This window comes from Pteronotus mesoamericanus, unplaced genomic scaffold (genome assembly GCF_021234165.1).
Source record: "Pteronotus mesoamericanus isolate MK-2021 breed Mesoamerican mustached bat unplaced genomic scaffold, CSHL_Meso_final contig_90, whole genome shotgun sequence".
NCBI classification, from domain to species: domain Eukaryota; kingdom Metazoa; phylum Chordata; class Mammalia; order Chiroptera; family Mormoopidae; genus Pteronotus; species Pteronotus mesoamericanus.
In genome coordinates, this window is record NW_026555277.1 from 46,443,440 (window position 1) to 46,463,338 (window position 19,899).

Below are 19,899 nucleotides of genomic sequence, written 5' to 3' on the forward strand. Positions count from 1 at the left end.
AAGAGAAACTGACTAGCATATGTAACTGGTCAAATAGGTCAGTTATTTCCATTATTTTTTATCTGTTGTCCCCACTGCAGTCAAAGCACAGTGTAGGCCTTTAATGGATAATTTATGAATTTATGTCTTTTTCAATCCCGGGGCTCATATACTGCCACAGCAAAGCTGTTGGAAAGCATAACTTGGTAATAATTGATTATCCTTTCCTCTTTCTCCATATGACCAATTCTTGAGCCATCCTAATTAGCTATTTTTTTTAACCCGGATTGCACAAGGACTCACACCTCATATGTAAATCTCTGCATGGCCCCCACACATTCAACTTCCCAGTCAAAATGCTGATGACGCTGGCTTTGTTATTTTCACAGGAACTAAACTATTTCTAAATCCCTCATTACTCATCTGTGCTTAGGATTCCAGAATTGACCCTTATCCTACTACTGTGTCTATTTGGGCAAAAAATCTCTCTTACCTATTGGGCTAACATTTTCAAACACAGAGCAAAAGTTAGGGTTTCTTCTCTCTCATCTGGAAAGACCACTGAATATACTAACATCTTTCTCTTTTTCTTCTTTTTTTTCCTTTTTTCCTAGCCAGTTCCTCCAACAGTAGAGGCCCTGGGGATTAAAGGCTTAATTACCTTCTTTTGTTTTAACCAACAATTTCTGTAGTCATAATTTGAGAAACACTACTGACACTTTCCATGTCCCACAAGAAGCAGTATGGGGACCCTGTCATATGGAGCTTCCAGCCTGTTCTAGGGGTCTTTGCGCTTCCTATTTCTGGCTTATTCCCTTGAAATAATGCCCTGAAACACAGGTCAGACTAAAAGAGGAAATCAACAATGCCACATGATGTTCAGATGAGGAAATTGAAAGAATACTTCAGCTCCGGCCCCAAGGGGCACTTTCCCCTCGGAATGTACAGCCATTTCCACAAAAGGGCCTCTACGGCCTCCACAGACACAGGCTACCTTTCTGGCCCTCAAGGACATGTTGTGCAAGTCCACTGTCTTACAAAGGCACAATCCTGCACTTCCTTGACCAGTTCTCCAGATCAGATTTCAGTGTCTTTGCCTACACTGATTAGTGCACACTCAATCTGCTTGTGGGCACTCATTCTGCTGTTCCTTGTCTGTTCTGCCACCATTTCATTAAAACGGCCCCCTTCCCTCTTCTGTCTTGCGTTTGTAAGAAGTAGGCAAAGGGGCGATGCCGAGTCCTGTGCGTCCCTGACTGACAGCTCTCAGGGCAGCAATCAGAGAAGGCTGGACTTGAGAGGCCTTCCTCCTCACCTTCTCTAGACCTCACAAACTGAGCTTTCCAAGGCTAACCAGTAGGTCTGGCGTCCCAGCAAATAAGGGGGCATGCCTCGAGCTGTGCTCAGCAAGGGCCTGAAGACATCTGCTCTGAAAAAGTAGAAAGTCATTGTCCAGCAATTGTTCTGCCCATGCTGCCTGCAATATCCTAGGGCACCAGAATCTTCCAGACATCTTGCTGGCCACCATAGGGCCAGCCTTGTGATCTAGAATCCTCCCGCTGCGTTATGTGAGAAGTTTTCTTCCTGCCAGCAATTGGGCCAGGTGCCCTAGACATCTGTGGCCAAGAACAGGCTGCAAAGGGCTAAGTAGAAGGTGACCGTCTTCAAAGGGCCCTCAGACTTCCCAGAAAGCTCTGGCACACAGCCCTGACCTCAGGTCAGTGTTTCCTGCAAATGAACTTGTGATGGCTCCATGAGGGCAGGGGCCATGTCCGTCTAGTTGACAGTTGTATCCTTGACAACCCTTTGCACAGGGCTGAAGTACAGGCGGCGCTCAATACTTACTTGCTGAATTCCTCAATGTATAATGTAGAATGGCCTCCGCCAAAGAAGGAATGAAAATACAATGGAAAGAGCCTAGGTTTTGGAGTCAGACAGACCTGGATTTGCAACTTTCTAGCTCTGCCATTTATACTGGTCACGTGCAAGCCATTTTACCCCTCTTAGCCTCAGCTTCCTCATCTACACGGTGAAAATCGTGATACCCACTTCAGAATGGTGTTGGGAGCATTAGACAAAAATTATATGTAATCCAGCAACTGGCAGAGAACACTTGCTTTTAGTTCATAAACACTGTTATAGCTCTCGCTGTACACCAGACACTGTTCAAACATGGTAGGGGAGATTCTAGATCACAATTAGTTTTAATTCTTATAATAATCCATGGAAATAGAATCTATTTAAATTAATTTTGCAACTGAGAAAATGGAGGCCCACAAAAGAAAAGCAGCTTGCCCAAAGTCTGATATCAACAAATTGGCAGGGCTAGGGTTCACATCAAATTCAAAATCCGAGATTTGAAATGCTATGCTTTTCTGTCTGTAAAGGAAGCAATCAATGAGTGTTAGCTCCTGTCCCTACCCTGGTTTGATTATGGGAGATACATGACTACATAGCCAGACTAAGGATTTCAGCTGCCACAGACCACACCCAGCCATTCCCATGATTTGCTATTTTGTTCTGTCTTGCTTTAAACTAAGGTCTGCTTTTGTGAAATGCAATTCTAAACAACTGCTGATCAGGAACTTCTCTCCCATCTTGTCCTCCTCTACAACTCTCTACCAGAAAGAGAGATACACAGCTGTGTAAAACAGGAAAATGAAATATACAGATCAACACCAAAAGAATAAGCAATCCAACTTAAAAATGGGCCAAGGACCTTAACAGACACTTCTCCAAAGAGGACACACAGATGGCCAATAGACATATGAAAAAATGCTCAATGTCACTAATCATCAGAGCAAGGCAAATTAAAACCACAATGAGATATCACTTCATGCCTGTCAGAATGGTTATGAGCAATATAAATCAACAAACAAGTGTTGGTGAGGATGTAGAGAAAAGGGAACCCTGGTCCCAGTGTACTGTTGGGAATGCAGACTAGTGCAGCCCCTGTGGAAAGCAGTATGGAGTTACCTCAAAAAATTAGAAAAGGAACTGCCTTATGACCCAGCAATTCAACTTCTGGGAATATATCTGAAGAAACTCAAAACACTAATTCGAAAGAATATAAGTACCCCTATGTTCATTGCAGCATTATTTACCAGAGCCAAGATTTGGAAGCAGCCCAAGTGCCCCTCAGTAGATAAGTAGATAAAAAGGCTGTGGTACATTTACACAATGGAGTATCACTCAGCCATCAAAAAGAATAAAATCTTACCTTTTGCGACAGCATGAATGGACCTGGAGAATATTAGAGTAAGTTAAATAAGCCAATCAGAGAGAGACAAATACCACATGATTTCACTTACATGTGGGATCTAATGAAAAAGAAAAATAAACAAATAAAATAGAAATAGACTCATGGACACAGAGAACAGGCTGATAATTTTTAGAGGCGAGAGAACACGGGGGCTGGGTTAAAAAGATGAAAGGATTAAACAAAAAAAAAGAAAGAAAGAAAAGTGAAAAAAACTCACGGATACAGACAACAGCATGGTCATTACCAGAAGGAAAGGGGGGTAGGAGGAGGTAGAAGAGGGTAAAGGGGGAATAAATTAAATGGTGACAGAAAGAGACTTGACTTTGGGTGGTGAACACACAATACTATATATATACAAATGATATATCATAGAAAGCTATAATTGAAACCTATAATTTTATTAACCAGTGTCACTCCAATAAATATAATAAAAAAATTTTTTAAAGAAAACGAAATCACAGAGAAAGAGAATGAGTACGCAAGCTCTCAGGGACAAAGTCAAAGAGGTCTCATCTTCCTTCTAATTATCCCTAAGAACAACTGTCTACACATTTGGTGCCCAAGACAGAAGTAATCTGTCCACATGGAGACCAACCACATAGTCTCAGCTTCCCTAAAGAACCAGGGAAGAGTGAAGGAAGTAAGCCACCTCCTCTGATGGCCCAAACCTCATCATAAAGAGAGCGTTCTCCTTTTCTCCAATATAAGATTGCATTTGTCCTACTGCCAACCACAGAAGAAATTTCATTACCAAAATAAATCAGTGCTGCACTTGACCTTGCTTCTCCCGTAGCTCAGGATTAGTGACGTCACAATACACTCTACAAATGCTCAGAAATATCAAAATAACCCCCTCAAGTCAAAAACACTTGGTATTTCACTAAAAGGCATTCAATTATTTTGATTTTACTCCATGGAATCCAAAATACTTTCAATGTTTTCATTTTCAAAATGCTTAAGAGAGAAAGTATGCACTCTGGACCTTAAGAAACCTCGACTCCTGGTCTGGTTTGTGTCCTGATTCACTTATGGTAAGATGGGGAACAGGCCGCAAGCCAAGGAACAGTAGCTCTGGCCCACACTGCTCACATGACTCAATCCTCAAGTGGCTGGGGCCTCATTGTGGAGGCTCCCAACTCAACCTTTTCTCATCCTCAAAGTCACAAGCAGGTCACAGGCAGCTCCAGGGCACCTGAGGCCGGTCCTCTTAAGGGGTCCAGTCTCCATTTTCCATGGTCCAGCAAACTACCATATTTCCTTCCAAAGTAATAGTAGAAGCAAAGCTCTTCTGTATCGAGAGGAAGTTCAAGGGGGATATTTTCCCTCCAGGGCAGCTGCATGGAATCAGGTGGCTGTAGGGTCACTGTAGCAAGTGCATCTCCTGCATCCCAACACCAGGACACACGGCCCTGCAGCTATAATTCCTAATGCTTCTTGCTCAGAAAGATGGCTCCCTTTTTAAATCAGGTTGGTCACTGACAGAGTCAGTAAATGTAAGGCTGATTTAAGGGAAAAAAGGAACTATCCATCAAGAGCATGTATTGTCAAGGAGCTCTCAGAATCTGATGACCGTGGGTATTAAAGACATGCTCCCACAACTAGCACCACGTTTGTCAAGGAACCGGTCACTCTTACTGGGGCGTAAGTCAGAAAATCACATCATCATAAAATGGAAAAGTCCCAAGGCCCTGTGGGCATCATCTACTTCACCCTCTTTTTTTACAGGGGAAAAAACTGAGACACAAACCAAAGGGAGAATTGTTCAAGTTCACTCCTGGTAGATGACTTAAATCCAAAGCTTCTCACAGTTCTACTTCCTAGCCAGCTGCCTCTGACATCCAATTACCAACAAAAGCTCTTACAGTTATTTTCTTACCAAAAAATTATATTTATGATGAAGTTATCGGCAAATTGGTTACATGTACCATGGCTACTACCTAAAAAATACATTCAAGGGAGAAAACAAAACTGAAGTTGAAAAGATTAACTTTTCCTCTGAATAATGTCCTCAGCCCGGAAAGCTAAAGGGGCAATACCTGTCCCAGTATTCCCTGCGAGAAATAAAGTAGTTATTCTCCCCCAGGGTTTCCAATACTAGTCCAGTGTTTTAGGTTACAACCATTTCTGGGTAAACAAATGGGAGCCGTACAAGGTAAGGTGGCCTGAAGCTGCCCTCACTACTTGCAGTCAAATCGGTTTCAAAGAAGGCTCGAAGATTAAAGTGCTTTTCTCTGCCTTCAAAATGGGGATGTTACATTTTTAGGCATAAAGACAAGGCCCTGAAAGCAAATACAGGCTGAGGACAAGTAGCCCGGGAAAGACACAAACACACAGAAAATTAAAGGCCCTGAAACTTTCTACCCACAGCAGCTGAGATGTTTCATCCTGACCATTTCAGCAGACCCAAAGAAACTTCTCTGGCTACAATGGATCACATGAGAGCATAAAACAAATGCTGAAGGTTTGGGTTCTCTCTCTCCCCCATGTGTGTGACACAGACAGGCTTAGAGACTCCAGTGCTGCAGAAAGCAAAATTTTCCTTGTTTCCATTACATCATCCAAGTTGGAGAGGGGGAGGGAAGGGAGGGGGCACAGCTGGTGGCAGCTGCACCACCATCTGCTTTCTCCTTAGTAGTTTGTGCTAGTTTGAGCTCCAGCCTCCTATGGCTCCTGATAGAGGAGGCATAATATTAAAGGTACAACACCCTATTATGAACAAGCTTTCAAATTATTTAAAAATAAATCACACTTGTGATAGGTTAACAGCCTCTGGTAAGGTCGCTAAGCCGGTTCTCTTTGAGTTTAGGTTATTTGTTTGTATCTCTTTACACACAGCTATAGTGCAAACTGTGTCAACTCAATGTACCCAATTAGACAAGCAGAATGTACAAGCAACCACCTGCCATCTGCTTCCTAAAAGGTAAGCAGCCAAAAAGTAGAGGTCTGCAGCTGGAAGCCTTATTTGAAGAAGTGGGAAATGCCCAAACCTAGCGCACAAACTCCAGACTTCGGCATCCCAAGCCATCTGCTCAACCAGTCTTGCCCTCTTGGACACTCACAGAGTTTCCTTCAGAACACACTGTCTGGCATCCCCATCTAGAAGGGCAGATGGGTGAGAATAGCCTGGGAGGAGGAGTTAATGCCTTGACTGCCATTCAACTGCAAACTGGCAACAAAGCAGCAAACTGGTGGTTTAAGGGTCTGATTAAGCCATACCCATATTCTATCTAGCTTATACAGGGTTATATTTAAAAAAAAACAAAAGAAGGAGGAGAGAAAAGTGCTGACTTTTAAAAATGAGATTCGCTATGCAAACATCTAGATTGCTAGCTCTTCCTGAAAAAAAAAAAAATAATAATAATAATAAGAGATCTGGCAGCACCAGACCCCTATTTCAGTTATCTGGAGCTAAGCAGCCATGCTTCTTTTCGACTGGGCGTGCATTCTGAAGAACCAACCAGTCCCCAAACTGGTGTTTGCAAATGCCATTGCAACTATGTTTCTACCTGGACCCTGAGAGCTTTAGCTATGCCACTGAGCTTGGAGAAGAAGAAGAAACCCCCAGGGAACAATTTCCCAAGCGTCCTTTATTGATTCTCCTCTGTAGTTGAGATTTAGTCCCTTGGATGGCCAACTAAAATTCTTCAAAGATCATTCAACACAATATAATGAACAGATCTAAGAAAAAGGCTAGCTACAATGATCCTTTACTGCAGAAGCAGGTTGCAGTGTTTCGAAGGAGCATACCACACCACTTACCATACATCTTGCCTTCGTCTGATAAGATGATTTTCCTCCTTCCACAGGGTGGATAGATAGCCAAGGCTTCCTGAAAGCTCTGCTCAATGTCAGGACTCCAGACCCCTTCAGCATCATTGTCAATGGGCTTATCTGCAGAGTCACTCATCCTTTCCATGTTTTCGGCAGGGCTCTCGCTGCCGCTCCAGCTGCTGGGCTCAATTTTGGCGGTTGGATTTTCCAAGCCGAGGCCTGGAGCCTTTTCAAGAAAATAAACCTAAGAGAGAAATCAAAAGATAGTGTGATAAGGACGAGGTAACCACCAACATAGTGCTCTTGCTAGCTTCACTGCACATTCATTTGGCAGCTTTGCTTGGAGAATAACTTCTCATAGAGAATATGTAATTTTGAGATCCGCGTGGCTTTTTTTCTTTATGTATTCATGTTACAGGCACTCAATACAGAAATGTAACGGCAGAAGCTGTATAATCTTCGCAGATGAGAGGAAGTTTTCATCCAAGAACAGTATTCACTCTGAGTTGCAAGTTCATAGTGAACCAAAATCATTTCAGACAAAATCATTTACTAAATGCCTACTATCTACCAGGAGCACTTAGCTCAATGATAATCAAATCTCCACAGAAGAACAATTTTGTCTAAAAGAAAATAAAGTTTAAAAAAAAAAAAAGGATGTGTGCCCTTACTGTGGCAACTGGCATAATAACTCTGAAAGTTAAACCATCCTAATATTGTCACTGAGATCACCAAGATGCAAAATGGTGACAGGATGGAAGAAGGAAGATTATTCTGTTATCGCAAATACTCACTCTGCTAAGACAGCAATGACAGCCGACCTAGACCTGCTAGTCCATAGCATTTCTCTGTGGGACTTTGATCCTGCATAGTCAGGTCGCTTGGCCACTCTCAGCTCCTGGATGGTAACCTTGAAGCATGGACAAAGTTGTCCACATTCCTGCCTTTCCTGCAACTGCTGAAAGTGGCCAGCACATTTACCGAAAGAAATATTTTACACCTCTATGGGCACTTTATCTGGTAGCCTACTCGGAATCCCTGATCATAAGAAAACATGAAGGGACTTTCATTTATTTCTCTGTAGCACTGAAGATTACGGAACTAAAAGAAATCTTTCTCCAAGATTTATTCTCCTTAAATTATGCATGAAACCTATGGTCTTAAAGGGATAAGCCTTCCAAACAAATGTCAAACTGGCACAAACACCAATGTGAAAATGATCTAATCCAGTACCCCCTGCTGTCCACACACTAACATATCAATATTCCTTTGTTGAAAAGGCATCAGATCATTAATTCAAAGGCTTCCCCAAAAAGGAGTGAATTGCTCCTGGGGACAAATCAAAGAAGGTCGGCACAGGGCCTTAGTGCAGAGAGCTTCATGGGACCACCATTCCCCGCCTTCTGCGCCACCGAGCCCGTGCAGCATTAGAGCAGAGGCAGTCAGGAGCGGGGCAGGCGCTGGCGGCACCAGGGACTGCTCGGTGCTCCAGGGCAGTCACCTGAGAGCAAGCAGCCTGTCTTCTTTCCTTCTCCCTCCCGACTGCATCCCTTTCCCCTGCCCTCCCCCACTGGTAGATATCAACAGATCCCAGGTGCAAAAAGTCTGAGGCACATGAACATTACACAATTAATGGTATAACTAGTGGGTGATTTTGGCTTTGTACTCCGACAGCTTTTTGGATTTGGCAGCACCTGGATAAAAGAAACCCCCAGGTTGTCTGCCTTTAAATGTTGCCACAGATCCATCATTCAAAGGACTTGTCAGCAAAATATTTACTACTTTTTACCAACACATGTACACTGACATAGGACTTTAAAAACTGCCAAATGTTGAGGTATAAATTATGCCACAAGAAAGGGTTTTGTGATTGACCCCCAGATGAACTCTTCAATGCCTGCAGTATGAGCCTTTTGAATTCTCAAATTATTACATTTTTTGTTGGAATCTAAGAGTCTTATAAAATTCAAGCTGAGCTGTATGCTCCCCTAGAGTCTGTTCTAGCTCCAAAACAGTTTATTGGAGAAATTATGAGAATACGAGTGAACGCTTTGAGCAGTGGCTAGTCCACTATCTCCCCCTCTACTTCACCCCCCAAAAACAAAACAAACAAAAACAAAACAACAGACATACAAAAACACAGGCCAGTCCTTGAGCTCCGGCCAGCTCAGAGCAGTATGAATTCACTCCAGAGAGCTACATTTTAAGGTAAACAGTGGATGTACCCAGCATGCAACCACCATAGTAGAGGAAGGGAATCCAGGACAGTGAAGGCAGATAAAGGGGATGGGGTGGGTGCGAGGGTGACTTACTTGCATAAAGAGAACATTACCATATAACTGAGCACCTCAGAATCTTCAGACCAGAACACACTGACAACCCCCAACCCAATGTTTGAAGTCCCTTCTAACACTTCTCAACTTGTCACACAGTCTACACTTGAACATCACCAATAACAAGGAACCCACTACCTCCCCAAATCACCTCCTTTCCACTGACATGTTGAAATTCTTCCATCTATGAGGCTAAAACCCATGCCTGGGTTAACTTCTGGACTAACCCATCCCTTGCAGAAGCAAGTCTCCCTCCCTTCTATATAAGACCGGAGCAGCCCCTGGGTTCCTGATTGTGTCCTAGACTAGACAAAATTCACATCACACCTGGCTCTGCCCCCAATGAACACAACTCAGTTTGTCTAGAGCCCTCAATAAATGACACTCAGAAATTGACTATGATCCATAAAACCTCTAAGTTCCCACACTCCAAATGCTATTCCTGAATTCTCTTCTCTAGTACTACTGGTTTAAGAACTAAAAGCAGGAGATTGTATTTATTCATATTAAATTCCATTATTTTAGCCTAAACTCACAGCTCAAAGCTGGTAAGATCTTTTTGAATCATAACTGTCATGCTTAGTGTTCTTAGATGCTGAACATCCTCTGAAGAGCTATCTAACACATGGGGAGGGTACTGACCCATTCTGTAGAAGTTCTAAGATGATTCTGGCTCAACATGAGAAAAAAGTTGCTGCTAGTAGAACTACTCAGCAAGAGGTGCTGCCTTAAGGACAGATGGCAAAGTCCTGCAGACAACCCCTTGAAGTTACCCCTGGAGCTGCAAGTCACATGCCCTTGGTTGTTTGGGGAATGCAGATCTAACCACTTAGTGAGCACAGGCACTGTTCTAAATGCTCACATGTTTTTATTCATTTACAGCAAAGGGAAGAACTCTGTGTCCAGGCTCTTGCAATATGGTCAACTGGAGCTCAGCAAGATGGAATTACCTACTCTGGACAAGGGCCAGATACATAATCCACAGAGTTACAAAGGCCCTTGGTTTTACAACCCAACTGTAAGATGAGGCCCTGTATGGGCAGAAAGTTTCCAATCATAAGACTGGGGCTGGCTGAGAAAAGCTCCCCATACTAGATACCGAAATAACCATTCTGGCATTCCACCCCTCAGGTCTCTTCCAGCCCAGCTCAAAATCCACCTCATCCTGGAAACTGTCCTTGTATCTAGTGGCTCACAGTATCAGCTGCACATTGGGAGTGTCCTGAAAGTGTGTGGCATTGATTAACTACCACCCAACCTACCTGGTTTCTGAATACATAGCAAGAATTATCCGCTTATTCCCAACACTAAGTTCTAATTACATGAATTACGCATAGAATACCTGTGCTTGTAGAGCTCATGCCCTCACCTCCTCACTGCTCCTTTGAGCAAGGGAGTTAACTTTCACTTCAGTAAATAAAGAACAATACAGAATTGGGGGCTGAGGGAAGAGCATGACACTGAGGCTCAAACTGATCTGAATTCCAAACCTGCCTCTCCCACAGCCATACAGTCCAGAGTGAAGTAGTCAATCTCTTGGAAGCTTGGGTTTTATTTGTAAAATGGAGATAATGAATTAAATTCAATCTCAACACAGAAAAATCATTAAGGCGTGAAGGGACTCTATCTGACAGGGTTGTCGTAAAGATTCAGACATAATGAGCAGAGGCGCTCTGTCATCTCTAAAACCATGACCACATGTTCATTTATTTTCAAGTTTCTAGACAGTGGTATGTACCTTGTGGTACCCAAATACCTATTGATGATGGGATGGTGAATAAATTAAGGTGATTTCCTAATGGTTTCCTGTGTGACATAAATTTTAAAAGGATCTTCCTTCTTAAGGTTTTCAGATAACTACATAGAAATTTTCAATTTGTAAGAACCCCTCTACTTTTAACACTCACCTAAATCTAAACTTACATTCACAAATTCAATAATTTTCATATTCCTCTGGGAAGTTTGGTTCAAGCAAATCAACCCAAATCTAAAAGAATGGCCAAAGGGAAAGACAGAAGGGAACTCTTGTTGCTGAAAATCTGCCGTATATCATATAGCCCCCATGTGCCTCAGTGTCCATCATTAACACTTTTCTAAAAGCCCCCTTTTTTCCCCCAGAAACCCTTCCTAGATACACCATAATAAACTCCAAATAGAACTGTTAACAGGCACCCATATATTCCCATTAACTGCCCCAACAGCCACACTTCCTAAATAGAGCATTCTTTTACAATCAGCCACTGACACTCCAAAAAGACTAACGTGAGTGCAGTGGAATGACATCATATGTATATTTGATCAATCCACATTTTAATAAGAGCCTGAGGGAAGAAGGGGCTGAGAGTGTCAAATACAGGTGCTTCTGACACCAATTCTATTGATAGAACGTATGCACAAGGGGTATGACAAAGGACATAGGAATCTGCTGCCCCCTTCATCTTGATTCTTTAGGGTCTCTCACAATGTAAGCATCTCACCCACTTACAGATGATTTAAGATCTCTTAAATAAAATGGTCAGTTTTAGCCCTGGCTGGGCAGTTCAGCTGGTTAGAGCATCACCTTGATATGCCAAGGTTGTAGGTTTGATCTCCAGTCAGGGCACAATGGATGCATAAATAAGTGGAACAACAAATTGATGTTTCCCTTTCTCTTTCTCTCTCTCAAAAATTAATAAATAAGAATTTTTTAAAAAGGGTTTGTTTTAACTAACCCTCATGATTAATGAAATGATACTGAATATGAAGGTCAAAAAAATCCACACAGCTTGTTTTAGCCAATGTCTTACCACTTTATGAGGTTAAAGGAAAAGAGCAGGACTAGGAGTTAGGACTCTGTCTCTACCTGAGTAACCCAGGACCACATGTTACTTTTAGCCCCTATGTGCTTCAGTTTCCATTATTAACACTGAATGAGACCAACTTAGTCATTCACCACCACCTTGTGTTAGTCATCCAGCACCTTGTGATTCCATAAACTCAACCTATAATAGAACTTATTAAGTTGGATTATTATTATTATTGCTTCCCCCACCATCCACACTCCAGTGTCCTTGAGGGCAGAGACTCTTAGACTCACTGCTGTATCCTCAGGGCTAGCACAACACCTGGCATAATAAATAGTCAAAGAAAGAAAGAAACAGATTAAACCAACAAGATGACATGAACATTCTTTGATAACATGACTAAACTTATCATCAAGCTTCACTCTGACTCTGGCCAAGGTTCTGATGAGTAGTAAGAGCCCAAAGGAAATCCCCAAATTAGGAAAGTGTAAGAGGACAGACTTTAGTCTGACCCAGTTTGAATAACCAAGAATTGGCTATCTGCTCCAATTTCTTACTTATTAATCATGATTATTGACAACCAATGTCCTTCTGTGTTAAAGGGACAAATGTGACTTGGGTTCTCTGGCAGGGAAGCTTCTTCTACTACAAACAAACCTGCATTTTGAGTGGAATGGTAATTTTCCCTTTTCTTTTGGCCACTAGAGAAGATGAAAACCAGGTGACAGCTTTAAGAAAAGACATATAGCAAGCAAACTGGTGAGGGTGTAAAGACCAGAAACCAAAGAGGTGGCCAAGAAAGAAATTCAAAAAGGTAAAAAATGGGAGCAAAGCAAATTTGTGTCAGTAGATAAATGAAAAACGTACTGAGAGCAAAGCTAAGAAAAAAGATTTCTAAGCACTTAGCAGAATGTAAAACAGGCACAGGTAGAAGCCACTTTAGGGTTTAAAGAAAGAGAACCACATGGTTGAAATGATATTTGTGGAAGAGACAACTCAACCAAGCATTTGATGATTCCAAGTTCACTGTGATTGTAGTGAAAGTCCAAATTTTTCTCCTAAGAGAAAAGCTGCCCTCCAACAAAAAGACTAGGAAAAAAGAAGCTTTACTTCCAAGGTGAACTGGTACCTCAAATCCAAATTCAACCTCCTCCCAGTAAACCAGATTTCAAGCACAATGTCTGAAGCTTTCACATATAGGATCTTATTTAATCATCTCACTACCCTCACGGGGTATTATCCCTACCTTATGAAGTCCAGAGGACTAAATAAGTTGACCAAAGTCATATACTTAACAGAATCTGAATCCAGGAGTCATTTCTCCAGAGAGATGCACATCTAATATCAGACTCACACCACATGCTCACTAGCTGTAGGCTGGATTTCAAAGGGAGGGAATGTAGACAGTGCTGAATTCTCAGCTTTGTCCATGACTGACACCATCAAGCACAGCCTAATTAATTCTTAATGAATAGTAATGATACTGACTCACCTCCCTGGGTAGTTGTAGTTGGGAGGAATGTCAGGTACTAATGGCAGTTAATCGCTTTTGCATATGTAAAGTAGGGCAGGTTATTATTTCCCTTCCATTTCAGACACTAGCCAAACTTGCTAACAAGTGGCTTATGAAATATGAGGATTGGCAGCCTGAATTTTGAAGGCAGCCTCCAGAGAGACGGGACTACAGAACATAAGTCACTGTCAAAGAAAGAGCAGAACTTTTAGGGAATGCTGACACTGGGAACTGAAGCCCCATCTGCTGTGGAGCCAATATCAGCCAGTGAACCTTGGTGTCATACACTCCAGTTGCCAATAGGTTCCCTCTAATTTCAGCAGGAAGGAGTGGATAATTACTCCTTCTCATTTTCAAAAATCACTCTTCTATCAACAGGATCCATCAACAAGCCAATACCTCTTCACCAAGCTCCTGATGCTGGGTACCTCATTAGAGGACTTAGCATTGCCCTCCTGAGATGCCCTAATTCTCTGCTCCATCAGCCTTAAGTACTTGCCCAGGTGACAGCTCAAGAAAGGCTTTGATTGATTTCATGCTATGCAGCTCTGTATTACTTGCCTTTAGGGGAATCAACTTCCCTATCCCCTTAATGAATCTGTTAGCCTTTGAGAACAGAAATCCTTGTCTCTTCCTTCCCCTCATCACCACTACCAGTCAAGCTAATCACTGCTCTCCTTCATCAGTGAAGTCCTTCAAAAGGACACGGCCAGGGACTAGATCCGGGCAGTGTATCCTCTCTGACCATTCCAACGTGAAAATATGACATCCAAACTGCGTGCGTACAGGGAGCACGGGCTGGATGACATGACTTGCAGGCTGAGTCATGGATCCTGGGAGGTGGACAATTTAACTTCAGGAAACACATTTCAAACCCGGAAACGGAAGCTTCTTTCCTGATCCAAGAGAAAAAATTGCCACAGAGTTAGCAGTGAGTAGCTGTCAGCAAGCATTTTGAACGGGAAACATGGAAGCCCCCTTCCCAGGTGTAACAGCCAAAGAAAACCACAAAATTAACTCCCCAATTCCAAAAGATGTGTAGAGTAAACATACATTTGAAATAGACTCGCCAATCACACTGCTTACTCAAAACAGAAAAATGCCAAGAAAATAATACTCTAAATTTTGGATACCATCATTTTCTTAGTTGGTAAGGTTCACCAGATTATCACAATGACTTAGCATTTTAAATGACAGTAAGTACAAATTCAAAATCAAAAGTGGACAGTTCGTATTTTAAAAGATATCAACATGTGAGATAAATATATACACTGCCTTCAGCTGAACCTTAAAACAAGCATTTCAGGAGGGTCCATCCCATCCCCATGCCTGAGGGGATGCCTACAAATAGGCCTCATACAATGAGAGTGCCGGTTCCCTGTTGCCTATGGGCTGTGCCTGAGGTGTCGCCTATCTTACAAAAGGCCAGTGGAGACTCACTCAATGTTACACAGCCTGTTGACAGCAAACTTAATGATATGTTGGCTCTGAACTGACTCCGAGTTCCAGCAGGTGACCTGCCCAGACATATTTCCTTTGGCTGATTTGAAATCCTAATTCTGCTTCAACAGGAAAGGCCCTCCCTACTCTACATAGAGAAATGGTCCTGGACCACCTTCTACAACTTCTAGGACTTAGGATGGTTCTCATTCTGACCACCTACCCTGGACTATTTAGACAGCATGCCGGGGACAGAGACAACAGATAAATGCACGATTCACTTCAGATTCGGTTATAAGCCAATCAATAGGGGAAACTAGAACCAAGATGGCATTTGAAAGTGCCGAACTGTGAAATCTAAGTCCTTGGTTCTTCTACTAAGTAAACAGACTACCTTTCAATTACTCTCTAAAGACCCAACTGATCCACATGGATCTTATCAGCATTGGCATCAGAGTATCCAAAATCTAAGCTCCAATCTGCCCAGAAGGAAAAAAAACTCCTGTTTCCTGTCAACTCAAGGTAACCAAGAACACAATTCATCACGACTTATTTGGTTCCTTTCCACCATCTCAACCATCAGCAATCGGAATATCACTTGTGTGTGGGGTTGTTGGGCCTGGCCTATCTGCCTTTAAATACCCATTTCTTATGGGTCAGAACACACAGATCCTGACTGCTACTCAAATGATGCACAATTATGTTTTGAGTCCCAAAACATGATCATAAAACTCCTTGGGAGCAGAAATAAAGGACTGAGGACAGTGGCATGTAGCATTAGTACAGGGTAAAAGTGGGACAACATAGAACAACAGACAAAACTAATCTGTTTGTTCCAGATTCTTTCTGATTACAGTTACCTTAGAGAAACTTTATTCGAAGAGCTCTGAATAATTGCTTTTATTGAATTATGCTTTTAGGTGATGCCATGAGCATCCTAAGAAACACCCCATGAATTAGTCTCTGGATTTTCTACAAGGATGTTGGGTGTCCTTTACACATCACACAGTTTGTTCTTTACAAAACCCCCAAAGGAAAGTTTGATAATAAACAAAAGACCATGTGTTTTATACCTTGTGGTCAACTGGCTAAGCCTTGGCTTTACTTGCCAGCTGCCAAGGTGCACTGAGCCACTCTGGCAGGCCCCTCAGACAAAGCACAGAGGTTATTTTGGTCGGCAAGTTTGATTTCATTCCTAAATCCACTTTAGGTCACTACCTCTATTCTCTACTTTCTTCCTTCTTTTCCCCACTTTTAACTTATGTTATTTTAAATTCATCCTGGCAAGCTGCCTTAAATTCATTCTGAAATGAGACAGGGAAATTATTTGTTTTATAATGACCTTCCTCTCCCATGTCTCCCCACCCATACCAGGTGAATGGTATGGAGAAAGAGAGATGAATAAATGTGTTACCCTTCCTGCCCTCAAGAAGAACTCTTCCAGCAAGGAGACAGCTTAATTATCCTTCAAGACTTCAAGCCCCTTGGGTGGGAAACTTGCCCTGCCCTCTCCCCAATGACCTCCTCAGCATTTGTGTGTCTGTCACCCTTGTGTGTGGGTCTGTGAGATCCATGCCTTTAATCATTTTTCTGTCCTGGACATTTAACTGAATATCTGGCACATAGTAAATGTTCCCCCAAAATAATGATCAAATGAATGTCTACATAGTGGGTCCATAAGTAAATAAATGGATGGATAAGTAAATGAGTATAAGATGTCAAAAGAAGGATAAACAAAGTGCTATTGGAGCACAGAAATAGGAGTTGATTCTGTTTCAAGTCAACAAGAGCCTCGCAGCAGGTGACTCTTAGGCTGGTCCCGAATCCTGAGCGAAACTTACCAGGCCATTTATAAAAAGAGCACAGGGAGGCCTGTTGAGAGAAGATGCCCATGGAGAAGAAGTGGTGAAGAAAGGGCAAAGCAAGAAAGCAGAAACATTGGGGCAGAGACTGAAAAAGTATGGCTTGCCAGATCGCAAGGGACCTCACACGTTGTGACAAAACATCTGCACTGTTTTATACAAAGGCAACAAGGAATTGAGGGTAAAGAACCAATAATTTTATAAATTTGGAATCAGAATTTTTCCATCAAAAGCACTTTCAGTGTATCCCAGGGCCACAAAAGTTCCCCAAATACAAGTGTTACAATGTGGCATATCCCTTAAGCATTTCAAATGTATAAAGGCGTTTTAATGCACCGAACACCAATGACAGTTTGTACAGGTGTGCTTGCTTAAACAGCCCAGAGCCACAGGATTAACTGCTAGGTACGCAGTCACTCAGCTCTTCCAGTAAACGCTCATCAGCTTTGTCTTTAAGCACTCTATGTTATTTTCCTGGCCCCTGGAGAGGACTGTGTGCTGACAGTGTGACCATCCCGGAACCCTGCATGGGGACTAGATTGCTTATGCTCACAGTGTGCAAACACAAGCGAATACTGACACGAGCAAATGTACCAACCAACCAAAACCACACGATATCATGTGTTCACAAATGTCCCCTGGTTCCCAATGTTCACTGATACCACCGAGTCCCCACCCTGCAAATGAGGAATATTGAATACAACCTGCCATTTAATGATGACACAGTGAAGGAGCAGCTGCAAAACAGGTCTTACACTGAGAGGGATGCAAATTCTGGGGCTGATGAATGCCTCACCCTGGCCTCCATCCCTGTCCTCCAAATTCAAACCTGGTCCTCGGTTTATATCCAGTTCAATTCCAGCAGGAGAAAGAACTTTGGCACTTTAGATGAAAACTGGCTGAGGCAAGAGAATTGAGTAGCTATTGCCTGCACTTTAGACATTTAGGCAATAAGCCACTCATTCAATTAACAAATATTACTCAGGCACCGACTATGTGCACAGCACCAGCTCTGTGTGGTCCACAGCACTGCAAGAGCATGCAGTGGGGCAAGACCCTCAGGGAGAGGTACAAATAGCCGATTCTGAAATGAGGCCTTGCTTCTGCCTTCACTTGCACATGGCTCAGGGTGTCCTAAAGGACTCTTCCCTCCTCAGCCCTGACACCCCCAGCAAATGCATCAAGTAAGAAAGGCAAAAGGCCACAGGCTCCATCAACATTTCTTCAGCTCCCCAGTATGCTTGTGCACGCGGCATCTCTCTCTGATGAGGTTGGGGGAAGGAGGGATGGTTAAACATTTTCTTCCTGGATCTCGTCCTTCTACAGATTCTGCTAACGCTGGTAGAGGAAAGTGGAACCCTCAACTCCTCTCTCTAAAATGTAATCCATTTTCAATTACTCCTACAAAGCCACTAAAGCTCTCCCTCTCTCAAGGCCAATGAGATACAACTTGAGAGGCCAAAATGCCCAAAGGCAAAGAAAACAAACCCAAACCATCACGTTCAGCCTGTGAGTGTCCCTCACAAACATGGCATACTGAATTCGGGGACCTTTCACGTCACTTCTTTGCATCTAAGGATCTGTCTGGAAGAGTACCCATTAAAACCCAAAATGGTCTTTCCAGGTCCTGAGTGAGGGAACCCAATCCCACAGGCCCCTGAGGGATACCACTCAGAATCTGGGTGAAGCAGCACCCAAAGTTGGGCCATTATCCCAGGCTTCTCCCATCCCTTTTGATGTAACTCGTCACCAAGAATGTCTACTCCTGCCCTCATCTCTCAAATATATCTTTCACTCCTCTCCAACCCATTTACTTTGCTCCTCTCTCACGAGTAAGACCCCACCACCTTTCTCTGAGCTAGGATGTCGTCTAAGTCCCCACACAACCACTACTGCCAACAACCTGGTTTTGCCAGGTTCCCAACTCAGGATGTACATCTAGATGACGTAGGTGGCTTTTTAGAAATATAAATCCCAGCTCTGATGCCGCAAGTACTGAATCAGAATCCTTAAGAGATGTATGTTTAGCAAGACTCTCCCATGCTATTTTTCAGCCAGAACAGTTTTCCTAAACTGCAAATATGACTTTTATCATATACTCATTTGAAATCTTTCAGCAGATACCCAACTCTAGGACACCATTGCATAATAGGGCATCCATGGCCTTAACCACCTGATCTCAGTCTGTTTCTCAAACACCTGTCCAGTGCCCTATATTCCAGCCACATGATCACTCAAAGGTGCCCAGACATAGAAGGCTGCCTCCTTCACCCCTTCAGCCACATGGGTCTCTCTGCTCAGTTGTTTCTCTCACCAGCAACACTGCCTAATGAATGTCTAACAGTCATTTCAAGGCCAAAGCCACCATCTTCTCCTGTGGGAAACCTGAGCTGACTTCTCCTCTTAGACAAGTCACTTCTGTGTCCCCCTGGCACCTCAAACTTCCAACACCACACTTCGTATATTTGGCCTTGATTTCTCTAGATACTGTCTCACAGCAAATCATTAGATTCCTTGATATTCCTATGTTTAACATCTCTCAATACCAGACAAATTGCTGGAGCTCAAAAAATGTTTGCTAAATATTTTCTTTCATAGGTATCACTAACGTTGCAGGGACCACACTGGAGGGTCCATATGGTAAAGCAGTTCAATATATGTACAGAAAACACAGGTTTTAGAACCCTAAAGAGTTTGAATGTTGAGTTCCCTGCTTATTGGCTGTGTCTCAGGTGTTGTTTTTTTTTCTGTACAAAACAAAATTTATCATTTCACCTACCTATTGTAAAAATTAAATGAGATGACCCATGTAAATAAAGTGCAGGTGCCTCAATCACTGGGAGTCATTACGCACATTACCAACTTGTGGGCTTGCGGAGTAGTGGCTAAGTGTGTGCACACAAACCTTGAAACTGTGTCTGGCACAGGCTCTCAAATAATTGTTGAGCAAATGTAT

General features: G+C 42.7%; 1 protein-coding gene across 4 annotated transcripts in view; it reads right to left on the reverse strand.

Annotated features, from left to right (window-relative positions):
• The window catches only part of TEAD1 (TEA domain transcription factor 1), a 246,362-nt gene that overhangs the window by 164,061 nt on the left and 62,402 nt on the right, over window positions 1-19,899 (reverse strand). For all 4 annotated transcript variants that reach the window (XM_054586089.1, XM_054586092.1, XM_054586088.1 and 1 more), the window contains exon 2: window positions 7,001-7,256. In XM_054586089.1, coding sequence (XP_054442064.1) covers window positions 7,001-7,157 — 157 coding nt within the window. In that variant the 5' untranslated portion in view covers window positions 7,158-7,256. The remainder of the gene's footprint in view (window positions 1-7,000; window positions 7,257-19,899) is intronic.